Genomic DNA, 15,908 nt, shown 5'->3' on the forward strand with positions numbered 1-15,908 from the left:
TCAGTTCTGGTTTTAGTGATATCCAGGCTTGAACACAGGTGACTGGATTAGTACCTCCGTTATTTTGATTTAACCATCTGTGCTGAAGCCTGGATACCACTAAAACCTGCACTGTTGGTGTGCCTTGAGGACAACGGTTGGGAATGCCTGGTCTAGACTTGGGGGACATTTACTAAGGAGTGATAAGAGCGGAGAAGTGATCCAGTGGAGAAGCTGCCCCATCAACCAATCAGCAGCTCTGTATAATTTTATAGTATACAAATTATAGATGTTACTTCAGTGCTGATTGGCTTATGGGGCAACTTCACCACTGGCTCACTTCTCCACTCTTATCACTGCTTAGTAAATGTCCCCCTTAGTCAGAGCCGGCCCTAACCAATATGATGCCCTAGGCAAGATTTTAGCTTGTGCCCCCTAGCGCCACCACTTGATTCTGACACTGTACCCCTTTCCCAGCACCATCACCCCTCACACATAGCAGTCCTTATTTTGGTGTTCCTACCCCCTATATTTTAAGTAGGATCAGTGCACACATTCGGCGCACAGGACAAAAAGGGGCGTGTTCTTGCTGGGAAGGGGCATGGCCACACAACAGTACCCCCCAATTAAAACTATGCCACACAGTACTGCAACTTTATTCATATTTTATCATGCGAGTGTCCCTTATTCACGTTGCATCATACAGTAGTACCACTTTACCTTATAAACATTACTCCTCACAGTAATGCCCCTTATTCATATTATACCACACCATATTGCTCTTTATTCACATTATACCACACAATAGTGCTCTTTCTATACATAACACCACACAGTAGATCACCTTATACACATAATGCCACACATTTGCCTAGTTTACCTATGCCTATGGCCGGCTCTGCCCTTAGTGCTTATTTTCTCTTGTAGGAATTGTAGCAGAAAGTGTGCACTGTATGTCTCAGGCAGTATCATTTTTCTCATACAGTGGTAATAATTGTAATTGTAAAGGTACTAACTGCGCATGTGTATACAGTACACCACAATGCTCATGCGCGTCAGACAGCAACAAAGGGCATTGCCTGTCAGTGACAGGATGGTGCGAAAGTTCCATTCTCATGGGCGTTCACAAGGTGATTGACAGGAAGACGTTTAAAAAGAAGAAAAACTGCGCTGGTGCCTGGATTTTTGTGTTTCAGCTGCCCTGAACAAAAAGGATAATGGGATAAATACTAACAGATGTGTTAGGAACAAGGCGCTATTGACAATGTATCATGTATTTGCAACAATTAAATGTTGCAGTATTTATAGTGCAATACCTGTGAAAAAAGGGGGATTAGTAAATGTTTACAGCCCTTTTGAGTTTTTTCGGTCCTGCCGGGTTTTCTTGCTGCCGGCTCTGTGTCCCGCTATTGTCTTTATGCGGGATAGTCCAAAAAAACCTATCTCTCCCTATGCTACCCACCTTGTGCTTTTCAGTGGTGGGACGGGATCTTCACTCCGGGCGGCTTGGTGTCTTTTCTCCGCGGTCGTAGCTTACTATGGTCGCGTCTTCTGTGTGCAGTGCTAAACTGCTGCGGCCGCTCCTGGTCCCGTAATTGCTTTCCAACGCGTTTCGGGCTGCACGCCCTTTATCGAGGATAACACTGGTTTAGCCTATCTGGAGAATGAGATACTTGAGGCCACTCCCTCCTCAAGTGAGTGGCCTCAAGTATCTCATTCTCCAGATAGGCTAAACCAGTGTTATCCTCGATAAAGGGCGTGCAGCCCGAAACGCGTTGGAAAGCAATTACGGTCCGTGCACTCCCATTCAAACAGAGCGCACAGAAAAAAAGACTTTAACCCGTCCGTCTTAGATGCCGGGACCAGGAGCGGCCGCAGCAGTTTAGCACTGCACACAGAAGACGCGACCATAGTAAGCTACGTCCGCGGAGAAAAGACACCAAGCCGCCCGGAGTGAAGATCCCGTCCCACCACTGAAAAGCACAAGGTGGGTAGCATAGGGAGAGATAGGTTTTTTTGGACTATCCCGCATAAAGACAATAGCGGGACACAGAGCCGGCAGCAAGAAAACCCGGCAGGACCGAAAAAACTCAAAAGGGCTGTAAACATTTACTAATCCCCCTTTTTTTCACAGGTATTGCACTATAAATACTGCAACATTTAATTGTTGCAAATACATGATACATTGTCAATAGCGCCTTGTTCCTAACACATCTGTTAGTATTTATCCGATTGACAGGAAGAGGCTGTTTGTGGGTGGTAACTGACCATTTACTGGGAGTGTCCTGGAAAACGCAGGTGTTCCCAAGTGTTTTCAGGGAGGGTATCTGACGTCACCTCCGGCCCCGATCAGCCTGTTCTCATCACACTGTAGGAGTAAGTCCTGGGCTGCGCAGAGACTGCACACACTGGATCGCACACTTGCACAGCGAATTTACACTCCCCCTGGAGGAAGCGATTATCTGAACGCAGGACAGCATAGATTGCAGCCCAGCGATCAGGTCTAAATAACCCCCTAGTTCCAATATTTAAATGTTCAGATTGTACATATCATCCTGCTCAGACCTGTTCAATTGCATAAAACAGATTGTGTATAACATAGTGCTATATATGCCTGGACCATAAGCATTTCTATAATGGGTGCAGGCAAGAGCGGTTTGACCTCTAGTGTCTGTGCGGCGCTGCTATGGGAGAGACGTCATGACGTCTCTCCCATAGAGAGGAACGGGCGGCCAGAGACGGAGGGCAGCACAGCAGCAGTCGGGAAGCAGGAGCGGGGCTGGTAAGTACTGTGTTGTTTTTTTTGTGTGTGTTTGTAAGTGGCGCTACTGGGGGCAGAACTGCTGGAGGCACAGCTACATGGGGCACAACTACAGGGAGAACAGCTACAAGGGGCGCAGCTACAGGGGGCACAGCTACTGGGGTCACAACTACTGGGGGCACAACTGCTGGTGGCACAGCTACAGGAGGCACAGCTACCGGGGGCACAGCTACATGGGGCACAACTACAGGGGGCACAACTACAGGGTGCATAACTGTGACCACGCCCCTTCTATATGAATCCACGCCCCTATTTTTGGGTGCACCAACTCTGTTTTACGGCGCCACAAGGTCTAGAACCGGCCCTGAGTGCAGGGTGTGCACACACCGCACACACTGCACCCATATAGTATACCTACCCCTCCGGAATCCCGCGGCAGTGGCCCTGCAGTGTGGGCACAAATCACTCGGAAAGTTTTCACCACGGTCATTTCTGAGTAATTTGTGCATGCACACTGAAGGTGTACCCGGGAACAAGGCGCAGGCGCCATGCTCATGGAGACCTGCACATGCACAATAGACTCTGGCATTATGCCAGAGTCTACTAGCTGCCAAAGAGGAGGGGGCCCATAACGAAGGCTGCACCCGGGTCCACTCTTTTCTTAAAATGCCCATGGCCTGGACAGAGATTTACTCAATAGCTCTGATCTCACAAAAATAAAAAAAATGGCACATCAGATAGGAAATGTGGTTACAGAGACACAGTTTTCTGTCTCTGTACCTTACAAGATCCATGTGTCCAGATACTAATATTGCCAGCTTGTTTTATCACAGAGTAATTACTACATCATTAAGTATGGCTGCAGAAGCATACATTTTACCTTTTTTAGGAAATCTGTGAGCTCGAATAGTGAAAATAATGTTAGTGCAAGAGGTACTGTCGCATGTCTCTGGGAATCTTATGACCACAGTATAGCAGCACACAACAATAACAAAGTATTAACTATGATCAAAGTACCCATACATCTAAAAGTATGAAGTCAGCAGGTCTGCATATCAGGATGTCCCTGTTTCAAATGTACCTCCATCATGTACAATCAATGAATGGTAGGAAGAAAAGCAGTGAGCACTGTGGGGCCCATTTATCAAATAATATTTGTGACTAAGTCCCCGAAAACCCAAATTTTCATGGGGTTAGCTCCATATTTTAGGGATCTCCTGAATGTATAAAAGAGGGATCATAGCAGGTATCTCCAATACTAGTTGTTCCAGGTCAGGTCTAGTGGTGTCCTTGCTGCACAGGGGTACCATGTGGATAACGCATATCACCGCCAAAAGAGTCTTCAGTTCTCCAGTCAAATCTTAAATTTTTAATCCACACTGCAAGAGAGTTGTGGGAACTGACTCCTTGAGATGGCATTAGTTCCCACTGGCCCACTTCATCATACTGGAAAGAGTTCAGGAGTATGAAGAGCGATCCACCTCCACACTGGTAAATATAAAATCCGGGGGGGCGCGGGGGGTTGCGGCACGGGGGTAGTAGTGATGGCAGGGGGAACCTGGCGGTGGCGATAGCGATGGACGCAGCAGAACACCGGGGTATTTTTTTATAGAAATACCCCGATGATGCTGCGGAAAGGCATTGCAGGGACAGAGTACATCCATTCAATGTACTCAATTATCGCAGTGCGAGTTTGGTTGCTCTTATCACATGTCATCCACATCATCATATGCGGATGGTGATACATAGACCTCTAATACTTGGAAGAAATATTTATCTTTGCAGAATGGAACTTAGGCCATGATTCAGCATGGGTTGTAGTTGTGCGTTGTCCAGACCATGCCCCCCAAACGGTGCATCAACACCCATATAATGCGGCATTGCCCCCCACAGCAAGGAATTAGACTATGTTCTGAAGAGAATGCAGTTTAAGACCTTGCATATGAGCGCATCGGTGTACACGCAGGTGCAGATAGGCTGAAATCGCTTCATAGCGATTGTAGCACAATAGCCGTGATGCTGAATCGGGCCCTTAGTTTGTGATAAAAAAGGATTGGGTAATGTCTACCATAGGTAACTGAAGAAATGTGCAGATATTGCTGCATTCCGGTGAAATAAATTGTTAAACTTGTTATGAATGTGAATTACTTGTGAATGTTCATACTTTTGCCGAAATACTGAGAAATTGTACAGTACATGTATCTTCATCTGATCCAATTTATTTAAAAATAATTACTTTTCATTAAAGTGAAAAACATTTGAAAGCATTAGCTATAATTTACATTTGTACAGCGTTATAGAGTCACCGAAAGTACTAGAGGCTGCTATTGTCAGTAACACAAATGCTGTAATGTAAATACATGGATATATTTTTAAATGTCTTTTTTGTGTGTTCTTTTTCAGTTTCCAGTTGTTGAGCTGCAGGTAAAAACTTGTAATACATATATTTAAATAATAAAAAGTACACATTTCATGAAATCTGCAATTTAAAATATATTGAGGATCTTACTGTAGTCACTTACCTAAAGGACACCCAGTGTGGCCGCAGACGCAAAAGTGGTGTGGTTTCATGGGTAGGGGAGTGGCTTCATGAAGTGAGTGGGGCCAAGCCTCCCAAGCCTGGTTTTCGTCACTCCGGGGTCTAGGAGATGCGGACTGCCCCTAGAGACTGGCATCTCTGCAGTGCTGGCTTCTACAGGGTGACAGGAGCTGGGTTGGTGCACGTAATGTTTACACTGAGCAGGAGTCGGCACTTTGGTGTCGCCCCTGAGGGGTGACACCCGGTAGTGGGCCACACCCCCCTTGTGACCCCACTGCTGTAGTGAAAGTTGTCTCAGTAGCTTTTCCCGGTAGCTACTTAAAGGTATCTTTGGCTACAATGTAATCTCCTATTATATAGTGCTCAAAGAGCCAGATAATGACACAGTGGGACTTCTGGCAAGATACTGCTTTTGAGCCCCCTTTCTGCTGATCCATTCATACCAATTGCTTTTCTCATGGCCAAGGTCAGACTGATAACAACAAGTTAATGTTCTGCGAACACATCTTACGGATGCGAACGCCACTGCCTGATTGACAGGTAGAGGCGTACACTGTACATGGGTAAGTGGAGCCTGAACAAAACTTATGTGGCCCCCTACACTAAAAAGAACTAACCCTGTACTAATAGCACTAGGGTTATTCTCCACGACTTTGGCCAGTATGCAATTAGCTGCGGTGAATTACTGTAGCTAATAATTGCAGCCAAGGCTATCCTATTAGCTCTGGGCGCCGGCACTTCATGGGGGTTTGGTCCACCTGCATCCTGCTTGTCAAGATAAGTAATTTCAAAGTCTGCAATGACTGCCGCAGAAACACATAGGTCCTTGGCTTTTCACGGAAGCTATGTGTTTCTCTATGATACAGGGTAATACACCGCATGGTAAAAGTGGACCACAATAGGATAGCCTGTCGTAGTAATACTTGTTTTTGCCTTGCGGTATTTACCATTGGTAATAGGATACTGGCCATACAATGATAGATCCAGTCCCATTAAAATAATGCATATTATAATAAGTATTAAATAAACATCCACCAATGTAAAGGCCACTTCAATTGTCTATCATTTCCAACATATACCAGATTCCATAACATTGTAATGCTGGGGAACACTTAGGGAGAGATTAAATTTTGTGCAGTGCCTGTCCCACAGCTAATTGTCAGCACTGTCTGATTCAATTAGCTGTGGTAACCCTGTGCGCTAATCTTTACAGGCAGGAGTTTTCAGAAAATCTGCATTAAATTCACCCTCTGCATTTAATGCATGGGGAAACCTATTAGATTCCGCATTTTATGCAGACTCAGTGGGTTTTCGCAGTGGGTTTAGTTAGGAAAATTTGCGCCAGAGCTGACATTAGTGTAGTACAGTACTTTGGGAGTCATTCCGACCCGATTGCTCTCTGTAGTTTGTCGCAGTGCAGCTATTGGGTCGGAACTGCGCCAGCGCCGCAGTGCGCCGGTGCTTGGCAGCCGTCGTTGCCTAGTGATCGCCTCTGAGGCAGAGGTGGTCGCTGGGCGGGAGGGGGCTGGACGGCGGCGTAAAGCTGCCGTTTAGGGTGAGCAGTCCAACCAACGCAGGCATGGCCGGACCGTTGGGGGGGCGGGCCGCGGTGGATACGTGACGTCACACGCAGCCGCTGCAGGCCGATGAGCGACGAGTAGCCAGCACGTTAAAGCTACGCTGGTCGGGAGCTACTCTTGAAGTGCACTTCTGCCGGGGGGGGGGGGGGGGGGGGGCACTGACATGTGGGGCGGACTAGCCCTGTGCTGGGCATCCCCCCTGCATGTCAGTGTCAATGATCGTAGCTGTGCTAAATTTAGCACAGCTACGATCAACTCGGAATGACCCCCTCTGTGATCAGTATTTTGGCCCTCATTCAGCTTCAGTTGCAGTTTTGCTATTTTAGCAAAACTGCAACTGGCCAGCCGCAATGCGATCGCAATTCATTTGTGATTACATCGCTGATGAGATTGCATCTCCCCAACATGCACAAATGCAGAGCGAGTCCTGCGTATGCGCACTGCGGGGGCAGACGGGGAGATGCGATCGTATCTCACTAGCGTATGATACTGAATATCCTCCTTTGTTAGGTATTAACCATTTGGACATACACAAAATGAGACATGGCCTATGAAATGAATGAAAGGTTTTCTCTTAGGATCCAAGCAAGAATCGGATTGGTCAATGGTTGAATGTGAGTCTCAATCAGGGAATGGCTGAGCGTTCCCTTCCTCTCTCCTCCGAACCCCAGCTGGGAGAATATTCTATTTGGGTGGATAACACAGTCCATACATTCACTGTAGAGGAATATGGTAAGGAACCTTCCTAAGCTGCAATATTTACAATGGGTTCCTGTGTCACCTCTGACTTCTTCCCAAATTATCTCTACAGTTCTTCCAAAATTTGAGGTCACCCTTCAGTTCCCGAAGTATGTTATGTTTAACAGTGATCACTTCTCAGCTCAGTTATGTGGACGGTAAGTGGAACAGATAAGTAAAGTTATGTAACAGCTTCACAGACAGGAATGCATGAGAATTCCGTAATGATTTCATAATTTTTTAATAATTGGTGAACTACGAATATTTTTTCATAATAAAAATGTAACCTTTCAAAACCCATCAACTAGGAGCCACCCATCATCCATCACACAACTTAGCTTAGTACTCAATTGGCATAAAGTTATCAAATTAATAAAACTGGAACTTCAATTGTGCAGTTTATAATACACATTGGGGGTAATTCTAAGTTGATCGCAGCAGGAAATGTTTTAGCAGTTGGGCAAAACCATGTGCACTGCAGGGGGGGCAGATATAACATGTGCAGAGAGAGTTAGATTTGGGTGGGGTGTGTTCAATCTGCAATCTAATTTGCAGTGTAAAAATAAAGCAGCCAGTATTTACCCTGCACAGAAACAAAATCACCCACCCAAATCTAACTCTCTCTGCAAATGTTATATCTGCCCTCCCTGCAGTGCACATGGTTTTGCCCAACTGCTAAAAATTTTCCTGCTGCGATCAACTTGGAATTACCCCCATTGTTTGCGTTACTTTGACAAATCTGACATGCGGGGCGGGATAGCCCTGTGCTGGGCATCTATGTCCATGGTCATGATCGTAGCCCTGCAAAATTTTGCAGGGCTACGATCAACTCGGAATGACCCCCCATTATGCATTCCACATAGTTAATCTAAACCTGATGAGTCTGCAATCTGATTCTGATGTTTCTTATTGGATACATAGGTTGAGTTTGCAGAAGATTCAATTGGGCAAGTAGTGCATGCATACAGTACAGCTCCTTTGTTTCCCAATTTATTCAAGGCAGTCTACTTTTCTTTCTGTATACTGGAGTATTATTGAGAACTGTAGCAACTTTGATATAAAAAGTATCAATTTGCTTTTTTTCATAATTAAAAAGTACAGCTAAATTCAATTAGGTACACCCTATTACTTTTAAACAGACAAAATTAGAGGATAGCCATCTGGAACCCAAATGATATCTGATCTCGGTTAGAATAAATCACTGCAAATATTTACAAACTTTAAGTCTCAAACTTAAACTATCAATAATAAAATGTTCTATGTAGTTTATGATGTCTACAGATAAGGGCTTTACTCCTAATGTTTGTCAAATCCTTGTCTCTTAATATTACAGTGCATTGCTAAAGTATTCACCCCCCTTTGCATTTTTCATGTTTTGTTGCCTCAGAATCTGGAATTAAAATGGATTGTTTGAAGGTTTGCATCATTTAATTCACTAAACATGGCTACAACTTTGAAGATGTTTTTTTTTTATTGTGAAGCAAACAAGGAATAGGACAAAATAACAGAAAACATCAGCATGCATAACTATTCACCCCCCTAAAGTCAGTACTTTGTAGAGCCACCTTTTGTGGCAATTACAGCTGCAAGTCGCTTTGCATAAGTCTCTATGGGCTTGCCACATCTTGCCACTGGGATTTTTGCCCATTCCTCAAGGCAAAACTGCTCCAGCTCCTTCATGTTGGATGGTTTCCGCTTGTGAACAGCAATCTGCAACTCTGACCACAGATTCTCAATTGGATTGAGATCTGGGCTTTGACTAGGCCATTCCAACACATTTTAAATTTTTCCCCTTAAAGCACTCGAGTGTTGCTTTAAGCAGTATGCTTTGGGTCATTGTCCTGCTGGAAGGTGAACCTCTGTCCCAGTCTCAAATCACAGGCAGTCTGAAACAGGTTTTGCTCAAGAATATCCCTGTATTTAACACCATGCACCTTTCAGTGGCATAAGTTCGTCCCAGTTGCCCGGAGGCAAGATAAATATTGGTGCTTCCCTATTTCCTATATCAAGATAAATATATGTCACACATTTATTAGCAGTCATACTCATACCCAGGATTAGAACCCATGACCTGTTACACTAACAGCAGACACTGTACTGACGGAGCACTTTGCTCCTGTAGAGGAAGCATGAGAATGCTAATTATATGAAGTTAAGTGTAATTGTCAGAGAAGTAGCTTCATATAGTTAAAATTCTCATATTTCCTATAAAGGAGCAAACAGCTTCATCAGTAAGGTGTCTGCTTCCAGTGTAATAGGTTGTGGTTTCTAATCCTGGGTGTGACACTTGTAAAACGTGTATAATAAAGAGGGTGTGGTTTGTAAGGTACAGGGACCAGTGAGGAAGTCGGCCACTGAAAAGACAGCGGCAGCTATCAATTAACTTAGAGAGAGTGGGATGTACCAGCGCACTGGCTAATAAATGATTTGGTGAGCTGCTGCAAATAAGGGTGACCAATCTATAAATACAAGTATACAGAAAATTTGTAGTGCCCAGGAACCTCAGAATGTTGTATGGGAACCTTATGAATGAAAATGAGTAACGTATAATAAAAGTGCAAATTCTTTATTTTTACCACAATGGTATATGCAAATCAAAATATCAGTCAGCACACACTACAATGTGCATTGAATGTGCTGGTTAAATCACTGTCTCTGTAGTGCAGCGGTAAATCAAATTACCAGCAGATATTTGGGATGCCTTATTACTAAGTAGGATTATGAGTGCAAAGCGTAACTGATAATTTACTGTGTGATTGAAATATCAGAATAAAGTCAAAATTGGTTGTCTGCAGCAGCAGTGGCATCACAAGCCGGGTGAGGGGGGTGTGGCCCGCACCCAGGTGTGACGCCTAGAAGGGGTGACACCACACTATGGGCTCCTCCGCAGTGACAGGAGCCGAGCGCTGCAGTGTGAAAGTCTGCTACAGCACCCGGCTCCTGTCATAGAAGAGGAGCCGACAGTGCTGGTGACAGTCTCCGGGGGCAGCTCAATACGGCCCAACATCTCCGGAGATGCTTGGCACGCCCCCGGAGTGACGACCCCGCGAGGTCATGTCCCTTTGTTGTCACTGTGCAGCAGTAATCTCCCGGTCAGGGAGTGAGTTGTTTTAGGTTCTACCAAAGCAGATTACGGCGTCCCGCTTTCTGTCCATGGGTACTAGTACTTGCCACCTTATCGGACAGAATGCGGACGCCGCAATCTGCTTTGGTAGAACCTTTTCTGCACTGACTGTTTATCACATACACCGCTGGGTCACAGCTTAACAGGACTTGTTTTCTTCAAGTTGGACCCTAAAAAGATCCTAAAACAACTCACTCCCCGAGAGATTACTGCTGCAGACAACCAATTGTGACTTTATTCTGATATTTCAATCATACAGTAAATTATCAGTTACGCTTTGCACTCATAATCCTACTTAGTAATAAGGCATCCCAAATATCTGCTGGTAATTTGATTTACCGCTGCACTACAGAGACAGTGATTTAACCAGCACATTCAATGCACATTGTAGTGTGTGCTGACTGATATTTTGATTTGCATATACCATTGTGGTAAAAATAATGAATTTTATTTTCATTCATAAGGTTCCCGTACAACATTCTGAGGTTACTGAGCGCTACAAATTTTCGGTATCAATTAACTTAATTCAATGGTGTCACAGAATGGGAGGAGAGGTGCCCCCCTTCAAAGCAGCAGCCCGGCGGCAGATGACTCCGTTGCCTCCCAGAGTTCTGCCTCTGCATCTTTCCCTCGACTCGAAACAGTTAACCAGTCTCTCCTGCTGAAAAACATCCCCACATCATGATGCTGCCACCACCATGTTTCACTGTTGGGAAGGTGTTCTCGGGGTGATGGGATGTTTTGGGTTTGCGCCAGACATAGCATTTTCCTTAGTGACTGAAAAGTTAAATTTTAGTCTCATCTGATCACAGCACCTTCCTCCATAGATTTGGGGAGTCGTCCACATGCCTTTTGGTAAGCTCAAAATGTGCCTTCTTATTTTTAACACTCAGTAATGGCTCTTTTCTGGCCACTCTTTCATAAAGCCCAGCTCTATGGAGTGTACGGCTTATTGTGGTCACATGCGCAGATACACCAGTCTCTGCTGTGGAACTCTGCAGCTCCTTCAGGGTTACCTTTGGTATCTGTGCTGCCTCTCTGATTAATTCCCTCCTTACCCGGTCTGTGAGTTTTGGTGGCCGGCCCTCTCTTGGCAAGTTTGTTGTGGTACCATGTTCTTTCCATTTGAGAATGATGGATTTAATGGTGCTCCGGGGGATCATCAAAGATTTGGATATTTTTGTATAACCCAACCCTGACTTGTACTTCTCAATAACTTTTTCCCTGACTTGTTTGGAGAGCTCCTTGGTCTTCATGGTGTGATGCCTCTTGCTTAGTGGTGCTGCAGCCTCTGGGGCCTTTCAGAAAAGGTGTGTTTATACTGACAGATCATGTGACACTTAGATTGCACACAGGTGGACTTCATTTCACTAATTATGTGACTTCTGAAGGTAATTGGTTGCACCAGAACTTTTGAGGGGCTTTATAGCAAAGGGGGTGAATACATATGCACATGCCAGTTTTTACATTTTTATTTATAAAAATTATTTTTTATATACATTTTTCTCATTTTACTTCACCAACTTAGACTATTTTGTGCAGATCCATCACATAAAATTCAGATAATAAAACAAAACAAATTACAGGTTGTAATGTAACAAAACAGGTAAAAAGCCAAGGGGGGTGAATACTTTAGCAAGGCACTGTAGTATGATTTTCTTAAGTTATATTTTACATAAATTCCAGTTGAATATTTGACTCAGTTGTGTGGTTATTCTTGACACATTTTTTCAATGATTAGCTTGTACTTACTGTCATTTGATGTTATATACAGGGCTAGTTCCAGACCTTGTGGCGTCCAGGGAGAAAGTTTAATTTGGCGCCCCACTTGCAAGGCAAAATAGGGTTAGTGCACGCCAAAAATGGACGTGGCTTCATAGGGAAGGGGCGTAGCCACAGAATAATACCAATTCACATTATACCGAACAGTAGTTTCCGTCAGTCACATTACACACCACAGTAGTATCCGTCAGTCACATTGCACACAGTTACTGCTCTACTGTAATGTGTGTAAGGGGCTCTAACATGGAATAAGGGACACTACCCTTATACCATGTTAGAGCCCATTACACACATTACAACACAGTAGAGCAGAGCCCCTTATACATGTTACGCCAGGTAGCCCCTTACACACATTGCACCAGGTAGACCCTTATACACATTGCACCAGGTAGACCCTTATACACATTGTACTTATTAAGTGACCCCTGCGCAATGCCCTCATTACTAGTGCCCCCAGTAGTAATGCCCCCAGTAGTTATGCCCCCAGTAGATATGCCCCCAATAGATATGACCCCAATAGATATGCCCCCTCTAGTTATGTCCCCAGTAGTTATGCGCCCAGTAGAAATGTCCCCAGTATATATGCCCCCAATAGAGATGCCACCAGTATATATGCCCCCTGTAGTTATGCCCCCAGTAGAGATGTCCCCAGTAGAGATGCCCCCAGTAGAAATGCCCCCTAGTAGCGCTGCTTACATACACACACACAAAAATACTCATCACCCGCTCCTCGGATCTATGGAAGAGATGTCATGACGTTTCTCCCATAGCTCCGCACAGCAGAACACTATCTAAGCCAGAAGCGGGAGCTCAGGAGTGAACTCCGGCCTCCGGCTGCCACTAAGGGGAAGGTGCCGGCTGCAGCGGGTGCCCACACAGCCAATGGTGCGGGATGCAAGGTGCGGGTGGGCGGCGGACGCCTGCGGGGTGACTGCGGCTGCGCCCTCAGGTAGCAGCGCATCAGTCACCCACCTGGCTTGCTCACGCCTAGAACCGTTCCTGATTACATCTAGTACTTCTGGAAGAGTAGATAAGATGTAAGGATAATGCTTGACTTTTTCTAGAAATTCCTACACTACAGTATTATAATTCCTTGTTCTGCAGAAATCACTACTAAGCATTCCCTATCATATCGGAAATGCTTAGTGGGATCTGTTTATATATATATATATATATATATATATATATGCTAGGTGATTCATTGCGCCCTACGGGCGCTCTTCACACCGTCGTAAGGGGCTACGCCCCCTTAAACCTTGCACACCCTTGTGGCATGCTATGTTTTTATTATATGGAGTATTGCATCCAATCATAATTGTGTGAGTGGTTACATATTGCACGGACAAAGGGCGTGCAATGGTTAAGGGGTGGAAGCCCCTTGCAACGGTGTGAACAGTGCACGCAGAGCCTGATGAATCACCTAGTAGCATACTTGCCTACCTGACCCTCTCCATGAGGGAGAAAATGATCTGTTCCTGGACTCCTGGTAATGTATGATTGGCATCACCTGTGGTGAGCTAGTTAATTGATAAGAAAGGCGTTTCACCACAGGGGATGGCAATCATACATTACCAGGAAAGTCCAGCAACAGAGCATTTTCTCCCTCATGGAGAGGGTCAGGTAGGCAAGTATGCCTAGTAGGTGCTTTGGTTGGGGGAGTGGTGGATGTGGGGAAGATGTGGATGGGATGCCGGCGGAGGGGCGGTTGCAGTGGTGCCGCAGGTGGGGGAGGGACTGGTGCGGTGGTGCCGCAGGTGGGGGAGGGTGTGTGGGTGCCGCGGGTGGTGGTCTGGAGCCACTGCTGGTGGGGGAGGAGCAGTTTCGGGGGTGCTCAGGGTAGGGAAGGGGCGGATGCAGTGGTGGGGCGGGTGCGGGGTTGCTGCGGGTGGGGGAGGGGTCCGGAGCTACAGCAGGTGGTGGAGGGGGTGTGTGGGGGTGCCGCAGATGGGGCCCAGAGTTACTTGAGTGGGGGAGGGGCGAGTAATTCTTCATCACTGGTACAGGGGGCGTTACGTGTGTAAGCGGCACTGCTACAGGGGGCGTTACGTGTGTAAGCGTCACTGGTATAGGGGGCGTTACATGTGTAAGCGTCACTGGTATAGGGGGCGTTACGTGTGTAAGCGTCACTGCTACAGGGGGCATTACGTGTGTAAGCGGCACTGGTACAGGTGGAGTTACATGTGTAAGTGTCACCGGTTCAGGAGGCGTTACGTGTGTGTCACCGGTAGAGGAGGCGTTATGTGTGTAAACGTCACTGCTACAGGGGGCGTGGCATGTGCAAGCGTCTCTGGTACAGGGGGCATTACATGTGTAAGTGTCTCTACTACAGGGGGTATTTTGTGCGCTGTGCGTTTGTAAAGTATGCAAGGGTGCAAATTTATAGTTTGTAGGGGGGCGCCGAACACCCTAGCACCGGCCCAGACTGCACACCCACTGCACTGCACAGCACTGTCACCTCTTACATTGATTCAGCGTCCAGACTTTACCCTCCGCGATATCACCCTCTATCCGTTACATTAGCCATCTCGGGGCTTACAGGCTGGCAGGCCAGGTGCTGTGTTGTGGAGTCAGGGCCTCTGGGGATCTGGCCGCGGCTGTGGCGGGGAGGCACTTCTGTGACATCACATGCAGAGGAGGCTCTGGGGCTCAGAGAGTATGCGGCGCAGGGAGGACTATGAAAGCCTTCCGCTGCACCGCTTTTATACACTATCTATGCCGGTGGCCGCAGCAGCTTTTGTTCCACCTGCGCTGCGGCTAGGGAGTGGGGATTGTTGATGCTGGAGGCGGCAGGTGGACTGGCAGCAGGACATAGGACGCTGCAGTAATAGGATGCTTTTCCCCTATCTACAGTGCAGAGACTTGCTGCAGATGCAGTGGCATACCCCCCAGCTGCAACTTTTTGGCAGGTACAGTCCCTTTTTTTTATGGTCTGTACCGATTATTGACTCTCCAAGCTTCCATGGAATGTATAGGAAAAGGGGCGTGGCCACGCGGGTGTCCCCGTGGCCATGCCCCTTTTTCGAATTTGTATCAATGTTTATGTGTAAATTGTTGGAGGGTGTGTTGCTGCAGATGCAGTGGGCCTATTTTGGGGTGTGGGGCTGGAACTGCAGCTCCATCAGTCCCATTGCTAATCCTGCTCTGTGAAAACACAGCAGGCAAAGGGCAGAGCCTCCCATTGGATGTAAGCTATGTGGGAGGATGTTACTCACCGAATCAGCTGTGAACTGGGTGTGATAGACCTGCCACTAACCCAATGAGAGCTCCTAGCCACGCCCAGTGTTAGAGGGCCAGGCACAATAGGGCTATTATATAGGAGATAATCTATCCGTGATGCTACTGTGTACCTCTTCTGTATAATCCATAGTTTTCATAATTGGTATGCTATTAGTATATTAGGGCTTG

The 15,908-nt window shown here is 46.2% G+C and overlaps 1 protein-coding gene across 1 annotated transcript in view; it reads left to right on the forward strand.

Moving 5' to 3' along the window:
• The window catches only part of LOC135056673 (alpha-2-macroglobulin-like), a 174,711-nt gene that overhangs the window by 11,862 nt on the left and 146,941 nt on the right, over positions 1 to 15,908 (forward strand). Inside the window, exons 5-7 of the mRNA XM_063962123.1 lie at positions 5,144 to 5,164; positions 7,438 to 7,591; positions 7,671 to 7,755. Coding sequence (XP_063818193.1) covers positions 5,144 to 5,164; positions 7,438 to 7,591; positions 7,671 to 7,755 — 260 coding nt within the window. The remainder of the gene's footprint in view (positions 1 to 5,143; positions 5,165 to 7,437; positions 7,592 to 7,670; positions 7,756 to 15,908) is intronic.

The sequence above is a fragment of the Pseudophryne corroboree genome, chromosome 3, assembly GCF_028390025.1.
Source record: "Pseudophryne corroboree isolate aPseCor3 chromosome 3, aPseCor3.hap2, whole genome shotgun sequence".
In the NCBI taxonomy this organism is placed as follows: domain Eukaryota; kingdom Metazoa; phylum Chordata; class Amphibia; order Anura; family Myobatrachidae; genus Pseudophryne; species Pseudophryne corroboree.